Source organism: Larimichthys crocea, unplaced genomic scaffold (assembly GCF_000972845.2).
Source record: "Larimichthys crocea isolate SSNF unplaced genomic scaffold, L_crocea_2.0 scaffold75957, whole genome shotgun sequence".
Taxonomy (NCBI): Eukaryota; Metazoa; Chordata; class Actinopteri; family Sciaenidae; genus Larimichthys; species Larimichthys crocea.
In genome coordinates this window covers 1-17,020 of record NW_020860033.1, presented here as the reverse complement: position 1 = coordinate 17,020, position 17,020 = coordinate 1, and the positions used below count along the sequence as shown (strand labels likewise).

General features: G+C 41.4%; 2 protein-coding genes across 5 annotated transcripts; both read right to left on the bottom strand.

The window, feature by feature from the left end:
• Positions 1-3,762: 3,762 nt before the first annotated feature.
• Positions 3,763-8,557, bottom strand: LOC104920542 (dual specificity protein kinase CLK2). Of its 3 annotated transcripts, none has more exons than XM_010732829.3 (11): positions 7,922-8,557; positions 7,299-7,389; positions 7,146-7,212; positions 6,937-7,053; positions 6,694-6,860; positions 5,969-6,063; positions 5,265-5,394; positions 5,103-5,185; positions 4,937-5,016; positions 4,762-4,852; positions 3,763-4,674 (listed from the first exon to the last, which is right to left on the bottom strand). In XM_010732829.3, exons 1-11 carry the CDS (start codon positions 7,985-7,987, stop codon positions 4,501-4,503), a joined length of 1,161 nt encoding a protein of 386 aa, XP_010731131.2. In that variant the 5' UTR covers positions 7,988-8,557; the 3' UTR covers positions 3,763-4,500. The 3 variants fall into 3 exon arrangements, with proteins under 3 accessions (XP_010731131.2, XP_019109461.1, XP_027132784.1); XM_019253916.2 differs by having other exon boundaries at positions 6,937-7,068; positions 7,922-8,556; XM_027276983.1 differs by having other exon boundaries at positions 6,937-7,068; positions 8,291-8,308.
• Positions 8,558-8,808: 251 nt separating this feature from the next.
• LOC109136985 (meiotic recombination protein REC8 homolog) lies at positions 8,809-14,917 on the bottom strand. Of its 2 annotated transcripts, XM_027276982.1 has the most exons (13): positions 14,849-14,917; positions 13,133-13,200; positions 12,961-13,039; positions 12,754-12,877; positions 12,633-12,673; positions 12,472-12,596; positions 11,847-12,048; positions 10,434-10,615; positions 10,244-10,286; positions 9,890-9,974; positions 9,733-9,813; positions 9,467-9,579; positions 8,809-9,182 (listed from the first exon to the last, which is right to left on the bottom strand). In XM_027276982.1, the coding sequence occupies exons 2-13, from the start codon at positions 13,160-13,162 to the stop codon at positions 9,067-9,069; spliced, it is 1,221 nt and encodes a 406-aa protein (XP_027132783.1). In that variant the 5' UTR covers positions 13,163-13,200; positions 14,849-14,917; the 3' UTR covers positions 8,809-9,066. The 2 variants fall into 2 exon arrangements, with proteins under 2 accessions (XP_027132783.1, XP_027132782.1); XM_027276981.1 differs by having other exon boundaries at positions 12,472-12,673.
• Between the last annotated feature and the right edge of the window lie 2,103 nt (positions 14,918-17,020).

Genomic DNA, 17,020 nt, shown 5'->3' with positions numbered 1-17,020 from the left:
GTGGGAGAACCGTTCAAAGTTAAGTAAGTGGAAAAATGTTCATCTTTGCAGTGCACACAATTACAATTTAAGTTAGATAACTGGCTGTTAATTAAACAAATTTAGAAAACCTGTGAAGCCGAGTGATACATGTAGTTAAAAGTCTCAGCACTCATGAAACCCAGTGCAATTAGATTTCTTCAGAACTATTGTATAAATAACTATATTACTATTTATTATCTGTTCATACACCAGCCTCCACATTTAATTCTTATAATATATAATGACAAAGACATTATTAAACACTACAGCAGCATTATAGTGTGTTTTAAATAATTTCTTAAATGTTTGATGCTGATGAATGCCAAATATCCATGTCTATACTTTGTACATTTTCTATGTGAAAATAGAAATAACTCATCAAGGTGAGTTTTGTTCTGTATGGTCTACTTTAATGCCCTATTTGGCATTGACATCACACACACACGCGCACTTTGAACACTTCGACCAACCTACTTAAAGATCCTTTGTTTCACACCTATTCTTCCCTCCTGCTGCCTGGAGCGCATCAATATCTAGCAGGTGTAGTTAATCCTCTAACAAGATAACCAAGACAAGCCACACCTCCTCGAGCTCACGTTCAGTGACAGATCTGGGATCAGTTTCCTCACACAAGTGCAGGTGTTTATAACTGAAGAGCGGGAGGTTGAGATGATCCCGTGTCAGCAGATGCAGGTGAAATACAGCAAAAAGGGAGAAACAGAGCATGTTATCGACCCTACATCATCTGCATCATGCAAAGCTGGATCATTTTTTAAAAAATGAACACAATAACCAAACTTAACTACTGTAAAATATAATTCAAACTGATTTTTTTAAAAGCAATGCACATTTTGTCAATACACTGTATAGTGTCTGGTCGTGTGTGAGAAACAGATCTTCCATGCAAGTCCACCAAAAAGAGCCACTTAAGGGATTCTCAGGTGGATCAGTGTCCAGCACGTGAAAGGCAGTCACTGACACATTAACACACACATTAACCCACACACACACACACACACACACACACACACACACACACACACACGTTTTCATGCATGAACTCACAAGAGTGGCGTCTTCTGCACAAACAAAACGTACTCTGAATATTAATTCAATACTAAATATGCATCTCATTATAATACATTAACAGAATGACCTAAATACATAAAACATTAGAGATTATTGCTTGAAATTATGCCAATATCACCATCAGTGGATTCACTCTTCACTTTCATTTTAAAAACATATTTATTTAAATTAATCTCAGTTATCTGAGTTTATTTGATGGATTAAAAATGGAGACAGAAAGAGCAGTGTTTTTTTTTTTTATGTTTCTGTCTCCATTTTTTATTCCCCTATATAAACTCAGATAACTGAGAATAATTTAAATAAATTGTGGTTCTCCCATTTGCAAGTTATTACACTTGGTTACACTCAAGTTGCTACCAAGCGGCTGTTGATGAAATGAAACCTATGTGGAAATGGCAAAAACTGCAGTTCTTTAAGGCTGTGAGGCTGGCTGCAGAATGAGTCAGTCTCCATAAGCCTCCATGTTAAAATGTCTAACTTCACAGCAGGAATAAACATGTTTACAGCCTGGTACAAAAAACAGTTTTGGTCTCTATAGATCATTTCCTCGTTCATGACTGTACTGAGTCTTAAAGCTATGCATAATTAACAGCATTGGCACTTTGATTGGCAGGTTGTTGCCATTACGGTTGACTTGTTTGAGCAACCAGGCATCATTCAGTCCGCCTCAGGTCTGCCGACAATCTGCCTTCAACATCCCATGAAGACGTGAATCATTGGCAGACCGGCAGACAGGCCAAATGATGCTTGGGTGCTCAAACAAGCCATCTGTAATGACACATGTCAGTTGAAGTGGCCACGCTGTTAATTATGCATAGCTTTAAGCCTTAATATAATTTGAACCGGTGAGTTAAAAAAAATCAGCCTCAGTACAGTTGTCATAAACGGGGAAATTAGCTATTAGCTACTCACTTTTGCAGCCTGTCTCAACCAGCTGCTAGAGGAATGAGTTTTTAGCACTTCTGCATTTCCCAGCCACAGAGGGTGCCGCTTGGACCACACTGACGTTTTCATCCTCCCATCATGCCCGCCAAATATAATTTACTTTGTGTGCTTGTGTTACTATAGTAACATTAAGTGACTTAGTGCACAGTAATTGAACACATTTTTTAGGAGGAGCAACCCCCTAACGTGATTTTACATCATGTAGCCAAGCATCATTTTCATGTAATGTTATTGGTCTTGTTTTCTGAGGGGAGTCCAGAAGAAAATACACTGCTAATCCATGGGAAATCTTTTATATGTGGAGTCTGTGGGTAATGGAAAACATGAACACCTTCCCGGTGGGTGTTAAAGTTAATGTTGATCACCAACAATGGGTGTGCTGTCGTTGGCCAATGGCCAAACTGCAGCAACAGCCACAAAGTGACAATAATATTCCAGACAAACTTTGTTCATAAATCAAAGTTACAACAATGAAATGGTATCAAATCTATTGACAGACACACAAACAAAGTTTCTCTCCTTCATCATATTTCCATGACCCTTCACAGCCGAAAATTACTTTCAGGATTGCCAATGAAGAAGATTGTACACACACAGTTATACATACCCTCAGTACACACATAAGTACAGACAACCTCGCACACAAACACACACATACACACTTCAGAAATAAGGTCTCATTCAGTCAAACACACATACGCTGACAATGAGTCTCTCAGCTCTGCCAAGGCTGAAGAGGAAAACTGGCAAGCGCACACCCTCGCTCAGTCTTGTGACCATGCTCTCTGCTGAGCTGCACTCAATCAAGATGCCAGAGGACGACTGTGAATAAAATGGCAGTTACATGAGTGTTTGTAAGAGTGTGTGTCTGTGTGTGTGAGACGTGCACAGATGGACCGTACTCTGGGTGATGAGCTGAGAGTCCACACTCGAAACACGAGAGCAGAAGAACTGAATTTATTCAATGACTGCAGAAGTCATTCCATACAAAATTCATTACAAAAAAAAAACGAATTATTTTTATAAACAGAGCATAAAACTAAAAAGATCTTTCTAAAGGATCCTATAGTATCCTCTAAATTTTAGAGATACTGTTTTTTTATTCCAGCATTTTGAAGCAGACTTGATGTATGAAGATCAGTGAGGATCAGTGTTTAAGACAGCGTTTAGACAATACCCAGTGCTTTTGCATGTTTTAGCTAATTTACGTTCCTCTGTGTATATTTACATTACCATCTTGCAAACCATGCTGCTGTGTTTAAGAGATTATTTCTCCCCATGTTTCAGACATCCACTGGTTTCCACACATTTCTATTGAAAATCTGTTGAGACTTGCTTGTAAACCAATCTGCCCTTAACGACATGGAGAACAAACAAAGCCTGAAACTGTACGGAAAACATGAAACCGTTAACACATAAAAAGGTAATGTATTATAAGATGTGTGCCAAAATGTAATGTTTGTTTCTTCTTCATGCTAGGAAGGAGAGGGTGAGGCGAAGTGGCTCCAATCAGCACCTACACCACAAGATGACACTGTCCTACTAATCAGACCTTTAAAGGATCTATGATCAATATGTTTACAATGATAACAATGGATCATCATCTATGTGAAAGGGGTTTCTGCATTGTGGTGGACCAACATAGGATGATTACCTAACTCTGCTGTTACTCTCAGTTCATCAGAGCTATGGCTTCATTGTTTTGGCTTTTTGGCAGGCAACTTAACCCACTAGGGTCCAAACTATCACCGATGATTGCAAAATCAATTGATTGCATTGATTGATAGGACATGGGACGGTTTTGGTTCACTCTCATCAGCAGTGGAAGCTCTCTTTAGTAGCTTTACATGCTCTAAAACCTGATTGTCCACTATCTGTGCAGCAAGTAACATCAGAAGGAGGTGAACATAACGGAGCATTTAGCATCTGAAGAGCCAGATATTCCCTCAAGAGTTGGTGGAGACCAAACTAGAGCTAAAAGAGAGTGAATATTGGACATATGACACATGACTCATCTGCTCATCACGTGTCGAACAAATCCGCCTCTCTCTGCTGCTGTCAGTTGTCACTTCAGTGTCTGATTGACATGACCCACCTCAACCCCAGACCGCTCCAGTTTCATAACAGCCACCTGCCCGAAGGGTCTTCACTGAGCTCATTAGAAACACTGCTCCAAATCACATCCAAACCTTCAGCTATTGTTCTTCACACCTTCACCACCACCATGGTCAAAACTCTTTCAGAGGAATATGACTCATGGTGTGATTACCGACATAAAATGAGGTCTAATGTATTTCTTAATAACTCTTTCAACCTTTCAACTACCCTCTCTCTTACTGAACTGTAATGTAAAGTATACATGATGACATGATTTGTATCTGAGAAACTAAAACTTGGAAACACACTGGTATGGTCCTCGTAGGGTCAAGTGTCTATTCAGGGTCATCAGCTCATATCACGGCTGTTCCTCCAGACTTGACTCCTTCCTGGATGATAGACGAAAAAGGGGTGACACAGGGCAGAAGAAAGAGCGATGCGTTTTGATGGCTCGTACTCCAGCATCCTCTCCAACAGATAGAAAAAGTGGTGGTGCTCTGTCCCGTGTGATAACAAATACTTCTGGAAGAACACAGATCAAGAGAGAAAGATGTTGTTTAAAGGAGTTACTCGGCTCGTGTTTTAAAGTTTGCACTTGCCTCAGCTCACCCTTAATGGTTTGCACTTGGCATTCACATAGCGTCCGGCCTTTGAGCACTCGTTCCAGTCGAGACGACCACGGTGGAAATACTTTTGCTTTCTGTGAAGAAAAAATAATGTGTTATCATTCAAAGCTTGTTTGCTTGTGTGTGTGCACATGTAACCGTGTACAAGAGGGTGTTACCTGCTCTTTTGGATCATTCTCTGAGGAACTGGTCCCTGTATTCTCTCCATCATAGCGAGATGCTCCTTATTGTCATGTGTCTAAGATCAAGATCAGACATGTTCAGAATCACCTTTCTTTCAGCGCAGAAGTAGTATAAACACACAACCTTCAGTTTAACCCTGACCTGGAAAAGTGTGAAGCCTTCATAGTATTCAAACAGGATGCAGCCAATACTCCACACATCACATGGATGACTCCAACCCAACTCTACGAGAGAGAGAAGAGGGACAAGTCAATAGGACTGACAGCTCCAGATTACTCCCTGGTCTAAATCAACATCTCTTACCCAGTATGACCTCTGGAGCTCGGTAGTGACGTGTAGAGATAATGGCAGAGTGGTGTTCGTGTTCGAATGTGGCGCTGCCAAAGTCAATAAGTCGTACTGTGGTGTCATTAACTCTCCTCTCATTGCACTTCTGGAAGAAGGCAGATGGAGCAACTGAAACGTTTCTGAACCTTGTGTGGTCAATCAAACAGTATGGCAAGATCTGTAGCACTTTACTTGGAGATAAAACTGTAAGTCAGCACACCAGTGGTGGTAATAATCCCATGTTGCAAAGAAAAACTGTGTATGCCAAAGGAACTGTTCAACATTTTCGCAGATATGAAGCTACAGGAGCTTATGGAAAGATGCAAATTCATCCAGAGCATTGCAAATTGAAGCAAAGAAGTTGATATGTGTGCAGTTATTGGCTGTTTGGGGTTAACAAAGACACTTCACACACAAGACAACAATCACATATGCACGAATGACACAAATAATTGTTCCACAGAGGTCAGCAAAGTCAGGCCACAGTCATCCTGGATAAATATGCACAGGGAAACATGTGGGTGGTTCACAGGTTATGTTCAGAAATATTTGCATTCAAATGAGATACCACAAAGCAATCTCCCACGTTGCGCTGCATGCATTAATCCGTGTTTATTTAACATCCTGATTTTCTTTCACCCCTGAAGGTCTCAGCCCACATGCCTGCAGTTGTCTCTAACCTTTTCGGTGTTGTATATGAGGGAGTAGTCTGAGTTGACAAAGAGGATGTTCTCAGGCTTCAGGTCGGTGTGAGTCAGCTTGTTGTCATGGAGAACTACAGTGGAAGACAGAGGGGAGGAGGGGAGAGGAGAGAAAGTAGATTAGGATTCATCAGGAGAGAGCCAACGCCCTCGTCTGGTCGAGTTTTCAGTGGGTTAAACAGTTAGACCAGGGATGAAGTCCTTCGGCTGCTTGGACCCTATCATCGCTCAGGACCTCAAGCTGGAGCCAAACATAATAATCCATCACAATAAACTTGATTCTGATGTTTTTTTTACTTATGAATTTTTGCAGTTTAGTTTTCTATAAATAATTGAATATTTTTGGTTTTGGTAGTATTGGTCAGTAAAAAGAAGCAATTTGTATTTTTTTTGTTGATTGTTTCCAATCAAATGAATTGATTAATCAAGAGTTACAGTCACAGCGCTTCTTTTGTTTGTCTTTCACTCTAACCTGGTATAGGGATGCAAATTTGTGTGTAACATTTGTGTCAGCTTCAGGCGACAGCCTCTAAATCTCCACCTGTTGGTCTAGTGGCTAAGACTGATGGCTGCGTCTTGTTTGGTGCTGCGTCAGTGGGACAGCTGTGAATAATCAGCTTACTGTCATCACTTCACACTGATCCAGAGGTACAAGAGAAAAAAAATCTAAGTGGTACAGTCAATGTGATGCGTATTGGACTCACAGCTGACAGCGTGGCAGATCTGGAGGGCCATGTGTCGGATCTGGTTAATGGGATAAGGCAGGAAGTTGTTTTCTTTCAAGAAGTCAAAGGTGCTGAGAGACAGCAGCTCAAAAGAGATGCACACGTGGCCGTAGTAGTTAAACCAATCGAGCATCTGCACACAGTGACTGATGGGAGAAGAAACATAGACATTAAATGTATAAGTAGTGTATAAAATAGTAACAAACATCACAAACTACTCACTATTTGTTGTCTGGATCACTCTGTCTGATCCTCTCCAGTACGTTGATTTCCAGTTTGGCAGCTTCTCTGTATTTCTCCAAGTTCTTAATGATCTTCAGAGCAATTCGACTTCCTCCCCTGTGTGTGAAAACACTGTGTTTAAAAGTAATAAATGCATCACTTCATGTTGCATATTAATCAAACTTTCATTATTGGATGAAGAAAGTTACCTGCTGTGGTCCAAACACTGTACCACCTTCCCAAAAGTTCCCTCACCTAAAGTGTCGACTATCTCATCTGTAAGGCAGATCGAGAAAGAAGCTGGAGTGTGTTTTTTTTTTTCAGTACGCAGGCTGCCACCATCCAACTGAACAGATACTTACATCTGTCTTCGAGGACGTCCCCGCTGTTGTAGATCAGATGACCATTCTCAGTGTCCCTCTCGTTGAGAGCTACAGCCTCGTCGCTCCTCCGCTGGACACAAAAACAACTCGATTTATGACAGGTGGAGCATAATCTGTGCAGAGATCAACCTGCTAAACGCAGTGACATCTGACCTATGTGTACTAAAGGGCAAAGGTCATCAGCTGTATTTACCTCTGCATTCAAACTTGGATGCAGATACAAAACAAACCTTATCCTGATCCTGATAACATGAGCTTAAAGGAGGTTAATAAGAAATGTCAAGTGACTTGTAGCCTCTTTGGAGGAGCTGAGGCTCTATTTCCATCCACATTCTGAGACTGTTATTAATATGAGAGCCCAGCATGTGCTGAGGGGACACTTACTGCAGGACATGGGCCATGAAATAGACAAGTAACGCAAACAAACCCACACAATATGCATGTGACTTTATTGTTGTTTTATCATTGCAAAATGAACACTTGTGCAGATGATTGCAGGTCAGAAGTCAAGTGTGATGCAGAGGTGACAGAATTATTTATAGAAGGAAAAAGATGCAACAGACAACAAATGCATGCATAGAAAAGAAAGTAGAGATACTCACAGAGAGACAGATGCAAATACAGTCCAGAAAACCCTTATAGAGAGAGTACAGCTCTGTCTTTCCCATTATGCAGAAGTGCAGAGCAACTCAGAGATGAGCTCGAGTGGAAGAGAAGAGGATGGAGGCAGGTTGTAGTAAGGTGAAGGCGGGTTAAGCAGCAGCAGAAAAAAAAAAAGACAGCAAGGAGTTAAGGACAGAAAAGAGGACAGATGACGGGACAATACAATATTAAAGCAATGGCACAGGAAATCTAGAGGGCATTGAGCTGTAGCAAAGTAAAAAATAGCCTGTGGTGTTGTCAGCGGAAAAAAGAGGCGAAGGGGAGACACAACTACAGTCTATCCACAAAAAAAACGACTGATGGAGTACCTGAAGAGGAATAATGAAAAGTAAACACCGTCAAAAGTAAAGAAGAAAGCTGAAGCGCCAGACAAAAACAGAAAGTGACGGACAAAAATGAAACGAAAAGACACGGGGGAGAAGGAGGAGGAGGAGGAAGAGGACGGAGTGAGAAAGAGAGAACTGAGACAGACGCTAATAATAAACTTTGGTCACAACCCCCTGAGAAAGTCTTCAGAGGAGAATCAAGATGTGGCCGAGGGGAGCGGCGGAGGGGAGATCCAGTTTCACTCAACTTACTTAGTCTCCTCCTTGCACCTCCTTAACCCCTGCAATATGTTTTGCCACACCTGTCCCGCTCTGCATGCTACAGATACCTTTGCATTATGGAGTGCACGCTGTCTGTACAGAAATAACTGACACGGCTCTTATAAAACTTTTATTTTGTAGTTCAAGGGGGCACATTAGTCGGAGAGAAACGTGCATGCTTTGTTGTTCATTTCAGTGCAGAATAACATTAAAGATAAATATATATAACAATAAAAACAGTTAAAATATTCATCTGAGATCTCATAAAGTTGGTCACAGCAGAAAAATGGACCAATGCTGGTAAAAAATGTTTTAAAAAACTTTAAATAATCTCAAACAGGTCAACAAGACAAGTGATCAGCAACAAAACATTTGACTTCTATAACTTTTTTTTTTTTATCCTGTTTTAATCCAGATATGTTTCTTTTTTTTCTTTTTTTTAGAAAGTGAACATAGGAATTGTCAGAAACAATAATCAATGATCAAATAATCTTTTGTCAGTCTGAAGAAAGATCTTCTTGTGCTTCTTCTTCGTATTTTTGCCCTGGTACAATGTGTATGTCACCATAAGGCTCATCCTGCTTCGCGATGACCTTCTTGGCCGATAAAGCCACTACAAGAACAACAAACACTGAGATCAAAATCAGAATAACAGCACATACAAACAAACTAAATATAACTCTCAGCAGAGCTAAAATTGGTTACTTATATTCATATATTTTTATGAACTTCTGTACAAGAACCTGCAGTGTGTTGTTGGTCCTAAGCTGGAAGTCAGATCTCATAACTCAAGTACAACACATTTTGATTGAGGAGCTTCCTCCGGTGTTGATGCTCGAACATTAACACAGTTTCAACATGAGTAATGGGATGATTCGATGACGACTGAAGCCTTACCCAGGAGCCTGTGAAAAATGTTGCTGACAGTTCTGCGGTCGACCTCTGGCGGCAGAAGAGACTGGAAAAGCACAGATGTCTCGTCTTCGTGCTCGGCCAACTCCGGCAGCAGCCTACACACACACACACACACGCACACACACACGCACACACACACACGCACACACACACAGAGACACAAACAAACACATCTTTTTCTTATTCCCCAAACTAGACCAAAAGCTCTTAGTGTCTACTAATTAATATGTTGCGTTCACTGTCCTTACTCAGAGGTCTCTCTTTCCGGCAACTCGTCCATCACTTCCGGGATGTCCTGCAGTGCAGAAACAGACCTGGACACAAGGGACCTGCCAACACACACACACATTTGCATATAAACAAGACTGCAAGCACACACTTCACATATCTTCCTTTGTTGCCTACCCTTCTCTCTCGGATGTATACATGGGGGAGATCTCTCGAGACACCTCCCTTTGATCAGAGCCTTCCAGTGGCAGTGAACCATGGCCTGAACAAACACACACACACACACAGACACACGGACACAGATGAGGACATTAGCTTATATCCATTCCCTGGAGGTTTGTCCTCACCTTTAACCATAAGTGATACATGCCTAACCCCGACCTCTGCCCTTGACCTCACCGCAGGGGCATGACATTAACCACTTTAACTTGTGCTGAATACAGCCGCAGTGGAAACACATTGAGAGCAGCAATTTCACCCTTAGTTAAACACAAAAGGCTGCTGCACAGTCTCAAAGTGCAGTGTTTTTACCTGAAATATCAAACATCTCTGATTCTGCCACATCTCTGGGGACCTGTAATCACACACAGACACACACACACACACACACACACACACACACACACACAAACACCGTCAAGTTTGACATTTCTCTCTGCACGAAAAGGCTTCACAGATGTCCATACCGGAGTGACACAAATAAACAAACGTGCTTCCACACCTCCTTGGGGCTGAACTCAAGTCTCTCCAACTCTCTTTCAGCCGCCTCGACCATCTCACGCTCTCTTTCCTTTTCAGAGTCGGTAGACTCCGGGCCTCTCTCCCCGACCTGCAGGTCCGAGCCTGAGACAGGCGTCACGGTTGCAGCCTGTCTCCATAGAAACTGCACCTCTTCAGGCAAGACTGCAAGAGGGGAAAGAAATAGCAATGAGGTTTTATTTTTGAAAAGGTTGTCTGAGTCACATCCTTGAAAATAGCAGCAGGTGCAGAAAATAGTAGAATTAAAGGCGACGTGTTTGCATCAGTAAATCTTTACAGATCAGATCACCGAGAAGATTAACAGCCTATATTATGTTTACAGTAATTATACAACGCAACATTTTAATATTTCATTTTGGCCATACTAGTGACATGGCTAGCATCAGTCAGTCTGACACTTTGGTTTGGATTGAATGTCTCAATATGATATACTGTCTCAATAGCTACTGGATGGGTCACCATGACATTTTGTAGATTCAGTTTGTGACAGCGTCAGCTGTACCTCGTCTTTAGTGCTAATTAGCAAATGTTAACATGCTAAACTTTCTCTCTTCCCAAAGTCAAAATTCACGTTTTTAGGACTGCTTTAAATGTGTGTTTATTCTTTTATTTTGTATGTTTCCATTGTGTTTTGAATGATTTTGACTTCTGTAAAGTGTCATGAAAATTCCTCTATGAATAAAATGTGTTATTATTTTAGAAACAGCACGCTGAACTTGGCATTGTGAGCATCTCTAGTATGTCTAATCCAAGAGGCGTGCTAAAAATAATTGCAGTTCCCCAGGTGTCCACTCGAGGCTGGCTACAGAACGAGTCAGTCTCCATAAGCACCTATATTAAAATGTTCAACTGACAGGTCCACTGACAATCCACGTCTTTGGCGATTTTTAGATTAGCCGGGAGGCAGAATAGGCCAAGAGCCACACAATTAAGTTCTAAATAAATATTAGTTTTGTTTTTAAACTTGTGTTTGTTCTTTACTCCTGCCCCGAATGCAACACATCCACAGGCCACTCACACAGGTGTTTTCACTCATGTTGCCTGATTAGGCCTTCTTCTGTGTGGCTCATTAACAATGCCTCATTTCTATTCAAGTGTCCCGGTAAGTGTGACAGTGATGCGGCATGAACAACATGCAGGCCCTGAAACTGAAGCAGCTAAATAGAATTTATTAATTTTATTATTTCACACCTGTGCGATGTGAAAAAAAGACCTAATATGATGTGCATACAGTTCAGTAGCAGAGCATCCAACTTCAGCCTGATTAGAGGTTTATTCAGCCAGACTGCTTGAAAACAACAACAACCTGTGTGAGTGAGCAGAGCCTTCAACTGATATTTCATCGCTGTGTTTTCTTTACAGGTGAGTTACTGACAGGTGCAGGGGTTGTTGAGGAGCTCAGCAGCAGGGAGCATCCTGTGAGAGGAAGGCGGCAGGAGAGACAGACGTCTGGTCTCGATCTCAGGGTCATTGATCTGCTGCTGCAGCACCCCCTCGGAGAGCTGTGTCTCCGGGTCGAAGAAGATCAGCTGCCTCTTCCTCCTCCTCCGGGTTCTCACCTCAGGAGAAGGCACGTCCTGGACACGAGAGTACCACTTTATAATAAGACAACCTGCATTACTAGGTTCATGTTTACTTAGTTGTCCGTAATGGGTTTATTAATGGTTAATAACTAATTTTCTAATGTTTTATCAGTTATAAACCAACGAAGAAGACAACTTTTGAAGTGCCAGGTTGTGGAAAATTCCTTTTGCTTGTGTCTATCCTTCTTCAGCTTGATATTACCTTTGTCTTTTTGCCTTTCATACATTTGAAAAGCCCCTCCCACAGACCTTATGAACATATGGACACAACAGTTTTGTTTTCACTCCCATTTTGTTGAAGTAAAACATCTTTGCACACAAAAGGTTAATTTCTCTCGAATATTGTTCACAGATTTGTTCAAATCCATGTTAGAAATCCATCCACCTGACAGGTGTGGTCTTGAACAAAGCTGTTACCTCTAACTCCAGAGTTAGTCTTTCACGTTCCCTTGCCGCTGCTGGTGCTGCCACTGGTGGTGATGGTGGGGAGGTGTGGACGGGCGTAGAGATTGGGGTCAATTGTTCTGTGGGGGGTCCAGGCATCTCGTTCACGGAGAGGCCTGGCTCTTCCTGAGGCAACAACACGGCGTCTTCACTGGAGAGAATGGTGGGCTGTAAACTGACACGGGTAGAAACACAGTCAGTGACTTGTGTGGATCTGTGCGTGCTGATGTTTTCCGGTGCATCTGGTTAATTTACTCAATAGCGGATCCTGTGAACTCTTTGGTTCTCTCTCTCTCTGGGTCTCCCTCTCGTCCACCTCTTTCCATCTCCATTTCTTCCTCTCCTGGTGTCACTTCTTCTCTCGGTATCTCCGGTTCTCCTGTTAGAAAACGTTAGAAAGGAAGAAACTGGTTATCTTATCTCGTCTCTTTAAAGAATGGGGCTTCTAGTTTTATCACACACCTTCTGGAAAGTGATCAGTTTGACCCATGAGGAAGTCAATCATTTCTGGATGCTGATCAACAAGGTCCACGCCCTCAAACTAGCAGTGAGAAGAAGAAAGAGGAGAGGAAAAGATGGAAAACCAGTTGCAAATCTGATACAAAAATGTGTAGTCTTGTTTTGACAGCTGTACCTCTGCAACAGGGATAGTGACAGGCTCCATCTCTCTCAGAGTAATGGTCTCTGGAGATGCAGTTATGCCTGGAGGGGAAAAAAATAGACAACATTATTAAGAAAAAACATGATTTCAGCAGCTATGCAAACCACTAAAAACCAGCAGGAGATGATGTGGCTAATCAAGCTGCAATTAAAGCGCTATCTTCTGCCAAGTGACACGACACTTCCTGACACCGCGGCATCCGCCTCGGCCAATTAGGAGGATGTTGTTGAAGGCGGCGTGACCTGACCTGACCTACGGTGTCTCTCTGCTATGTGCTGCTCTGTATTTCTGACTGGATTTGCACAATCCGAGCTCTGTCTATTTTCGTGACCTGCTGGTATTTCTGTGCATATCACTGGACACCAGCTGACATTTCTGGACATGTCTGTGTACGTCTTTCTGTAAACTTGACGTTTAATTAAAGCTCAAGAACAAATAAATAAAGAGATGCCTCGTTTATTCTGTTGTACTGGGATGTAGAACACTTTCTTAAAACAACAATCAGCTGCATAGAAGAAGATTAAAACAGGTTTTGCATGCTGTAATCATTCCTCTTGTCCATATCAGACATTAAACGATCCTTTCTAAATGTGTCTGATGGGAGTCAAAGTCCACAGTTCTTATTTTGTCCAAAAATATATTCAAATGTTTATCTGAGGTTAACACACAGCAGTCTGAGTTTGATCAATCCAGTGGATATCTTGTAAACTTCAAGCCGTTTGAGAACAAAATTCTCTCTTTTGGTCTGCAGATCAACTGGGAAACACTCTCTGTGGGATTTTACACTACAAAGACCGAACTCTGGACGATATCTACTTGATTCAAAGACTCCTGAAGCCTCATATTACCTTCAGATACACTTGTGAATATATTTATGTAGTTAGAATAATTATATTATATTACTCAGAAATAAATAAATAAAAGTGAGTTTTCAGGAGCTGAAACACAATTATGAACTAAACAATCAGGGCGTTTTCAGAGTTCTGCAATTAAGGGACAGAGAGATAAAGAGTAGTGCAAACACAGATAACAACTGAATAATAAAATAATTGGAGTTTATCACTCAAAAAATATAGATTAGTACTAAATTAATAACAGCATTTAATGGAGAGAAAGGGAAACACAATACATGTAAAGTAGAGACGGGAAAGTGAACTAGGTATATGAAAAAATAAATAAAAATAAAGTGTCACAATGTGTGCAGCAGAGGCCTGAGACAGTCAGACTTGAGTCTCTGTTATGGAACACTGGATCCTACAATTCCCATAATACAACGTGATGGCTTCTCTCTCTTGACCTTTGTAACATAGGCTGTGTGTGTGTGTGTGTGTGTGTGTGTGTGTGTGTGTGTGTGTGTGTATTTTTAAGGCTCCTGCGACTCCACATGACGAGTAAACTGACAATCAATCAGCGGAGCGCCAAATCTTGCTATCAGGCTTATATTAATGTATTGTGTTATCAGTTCAAGATATTTTTCAGCCCTCCTCAAGTAACATTTCTACAGCAATTATCTGTTGATAACAATTTAAGCAATTCTAGAGTCATTTCACGACATGTGTTTTGTCATTCGCAGGAGTTATTTCTGTTGTTTCTGCCTCTGCGGACATTCTGTTTGTGCTGCTGTAATAAGGCCAATGCCCTGCAGTTATAATTATTTTTTGTGTCATTACAGCGCATAAAGTCACCTACCGCTATCTAGTGCAGCATCAGCAGCAGCTGGTCTGGCCGGTTCGGATGCTCAGAGAGGTTTCTCTCAGACGCCTATCTGAGAAACACAAAGCAACTACAATATTTAGAAGTTACCCACTTTTACTGTCAATACAAAGTATTTAGTTTTTAATCACTAGATTTATTTGACAGCTTAGTAACTAGTTACTTTAAACAAAATTAAGATTACAAAGCATGTGAAGAGAAAAAATGTGTTTGTTTTTAACTAAAGCTACCAACAGTTAAATCAAGGATTCGTTGATCATCATATCGACATATCGAAAAATGATCTAATCATATATATAATTGTACACCAAGTCATACATTTCTTTCCTTACTTGTGACATGTACCTGTATCAGTGTGTGGGCTGGGATGGCATCCTGCATCACTCCAAACAACAGGGTCAGGAGCTCTTCTGTCTCCTCCAGGAGGACAGGCATCCGGGAAGTCCAGAGTTTGTCTGAGGAACGTGAGGCGAAGCAGCAGAAACAGGGTGTTTTGTGTTTATAAGTGCAGACAAACGTGTGAAATGTCGAGCAGCTGTTCTCACCTGCTGTTGTCATCCAATCAATTTTCTGGGATCTCTTCTGTTCCTCACCAGCTGGCCCACAGCCAGACTGAATGTCCTCGGAAGGTGACACAAGGTTCAAGAACTCGTGTTCTCTTTCTTCCGTTGTATAATTTACTTTCACATTATTATTTTCTTTACCCAGAGAAGATAGCCACTGTTTGATGGAAAACACAGTTACCACACCATACTGGATCTGGGAGGGCAGGTAGAGGGAGACGGAGGTGCGTGGCAGACCAGCTGAGGTGGTGGACCTGCTCCGCACGTAGCCCACGATGTCATCGCTGTGTAGGGCAATTAGTTTATTATAACCAGACTTCAGTTCAGCTATAGTATTATAAGTATGCGACGATGACTGAAATAACCTTTACCAGGTTGCTTGTGACGTGACTCTTTTAGAAATTCCCGCGCGGAAGACTGGGAGCCGTTAGGGAGCACGGCTGAGAACCCACCACAGTAGCTTGATAGGATCTAATTCATGATTTTATTCATCGGGATCAAATGGTAACTATACTTATATACAGCGCTCTAGTCTTCCGACCATTCCAAGGTGCTCATACAGTCACCACACACCTACACTGCCAATGAAGGAAACTAAGGAACTGAAACTAATCACATTACATCAGTGCACAGCCTTGAGCAATTTGGATTTTACTATCATGCATCCGGACCTTCGATCATGAGGAAGCTGGGATCAATACGACCAATCTTCTAATTAGTAGACAATCGTTTCTACCTCCCGAGCCGCAATAAATTAAAGTTTAAACTGCCCAACAATCGATGCTTCATGCGATGAACTAGAGCACAGTCCATTTAAGGATAAAATTAAATATTCTTTGTATTTTAAGCCTTAAACGAACCAACACACAATGAGCTTTTTTCCCCAGCAGCCATTTTGACATCTAACTAGTAAGGCCAACACAGGTGTCTCCATTATACTTCATTAATGTTCATTTAGTTGCAAGTCCAATGTGACCTTTGACCCATCTTCAAAGCTGCGGTCTTGTAAAGAGGACTTCAAAAGGGCTCGGACTGCTGTGTATAATGTTGCCAGATATTGTTTTGTTGCGCTGTGGAGCGCACCTGTTCTCTTGGCTTTTTTTTCTTCATACATTTATCATTTCAGTCAGAAGAGTGTTGTGTATAGGATCAGGTTTACATGAAAATGTTCATAGGACTTTTTTTCACTGTAAGTGACAAAAACCTTTAAAGTCGTAACAGTGTCTACCTTAAAACCACCTTAACAGACCGACGAAAACATCATGCACTTCAGTCTTTTCATTCATTATTAAGATGTTCGACCACTTAACTGATAAGAAAATTTACAGGTTCTTGTCCCCTGAGGTTTAAGGAAGGTTGGAGATAACATTCAACTCAAGTCAGATTTCTAGATATATGAGATATGGAGACATTCAGGAGGATTTTTTTTAGCTGGTTTTTGTAATATCTTCCAATAATTTACAATAGACCAACCGGGAGTTGAGTCTCTTATCGCGCTCTAAAAACTCAAACAACAACCAGTTGATTGGAAAGTCACATTTTAGTACCTTTATTCAAGTACTTGAGTACGGGGATCCTTACGTAC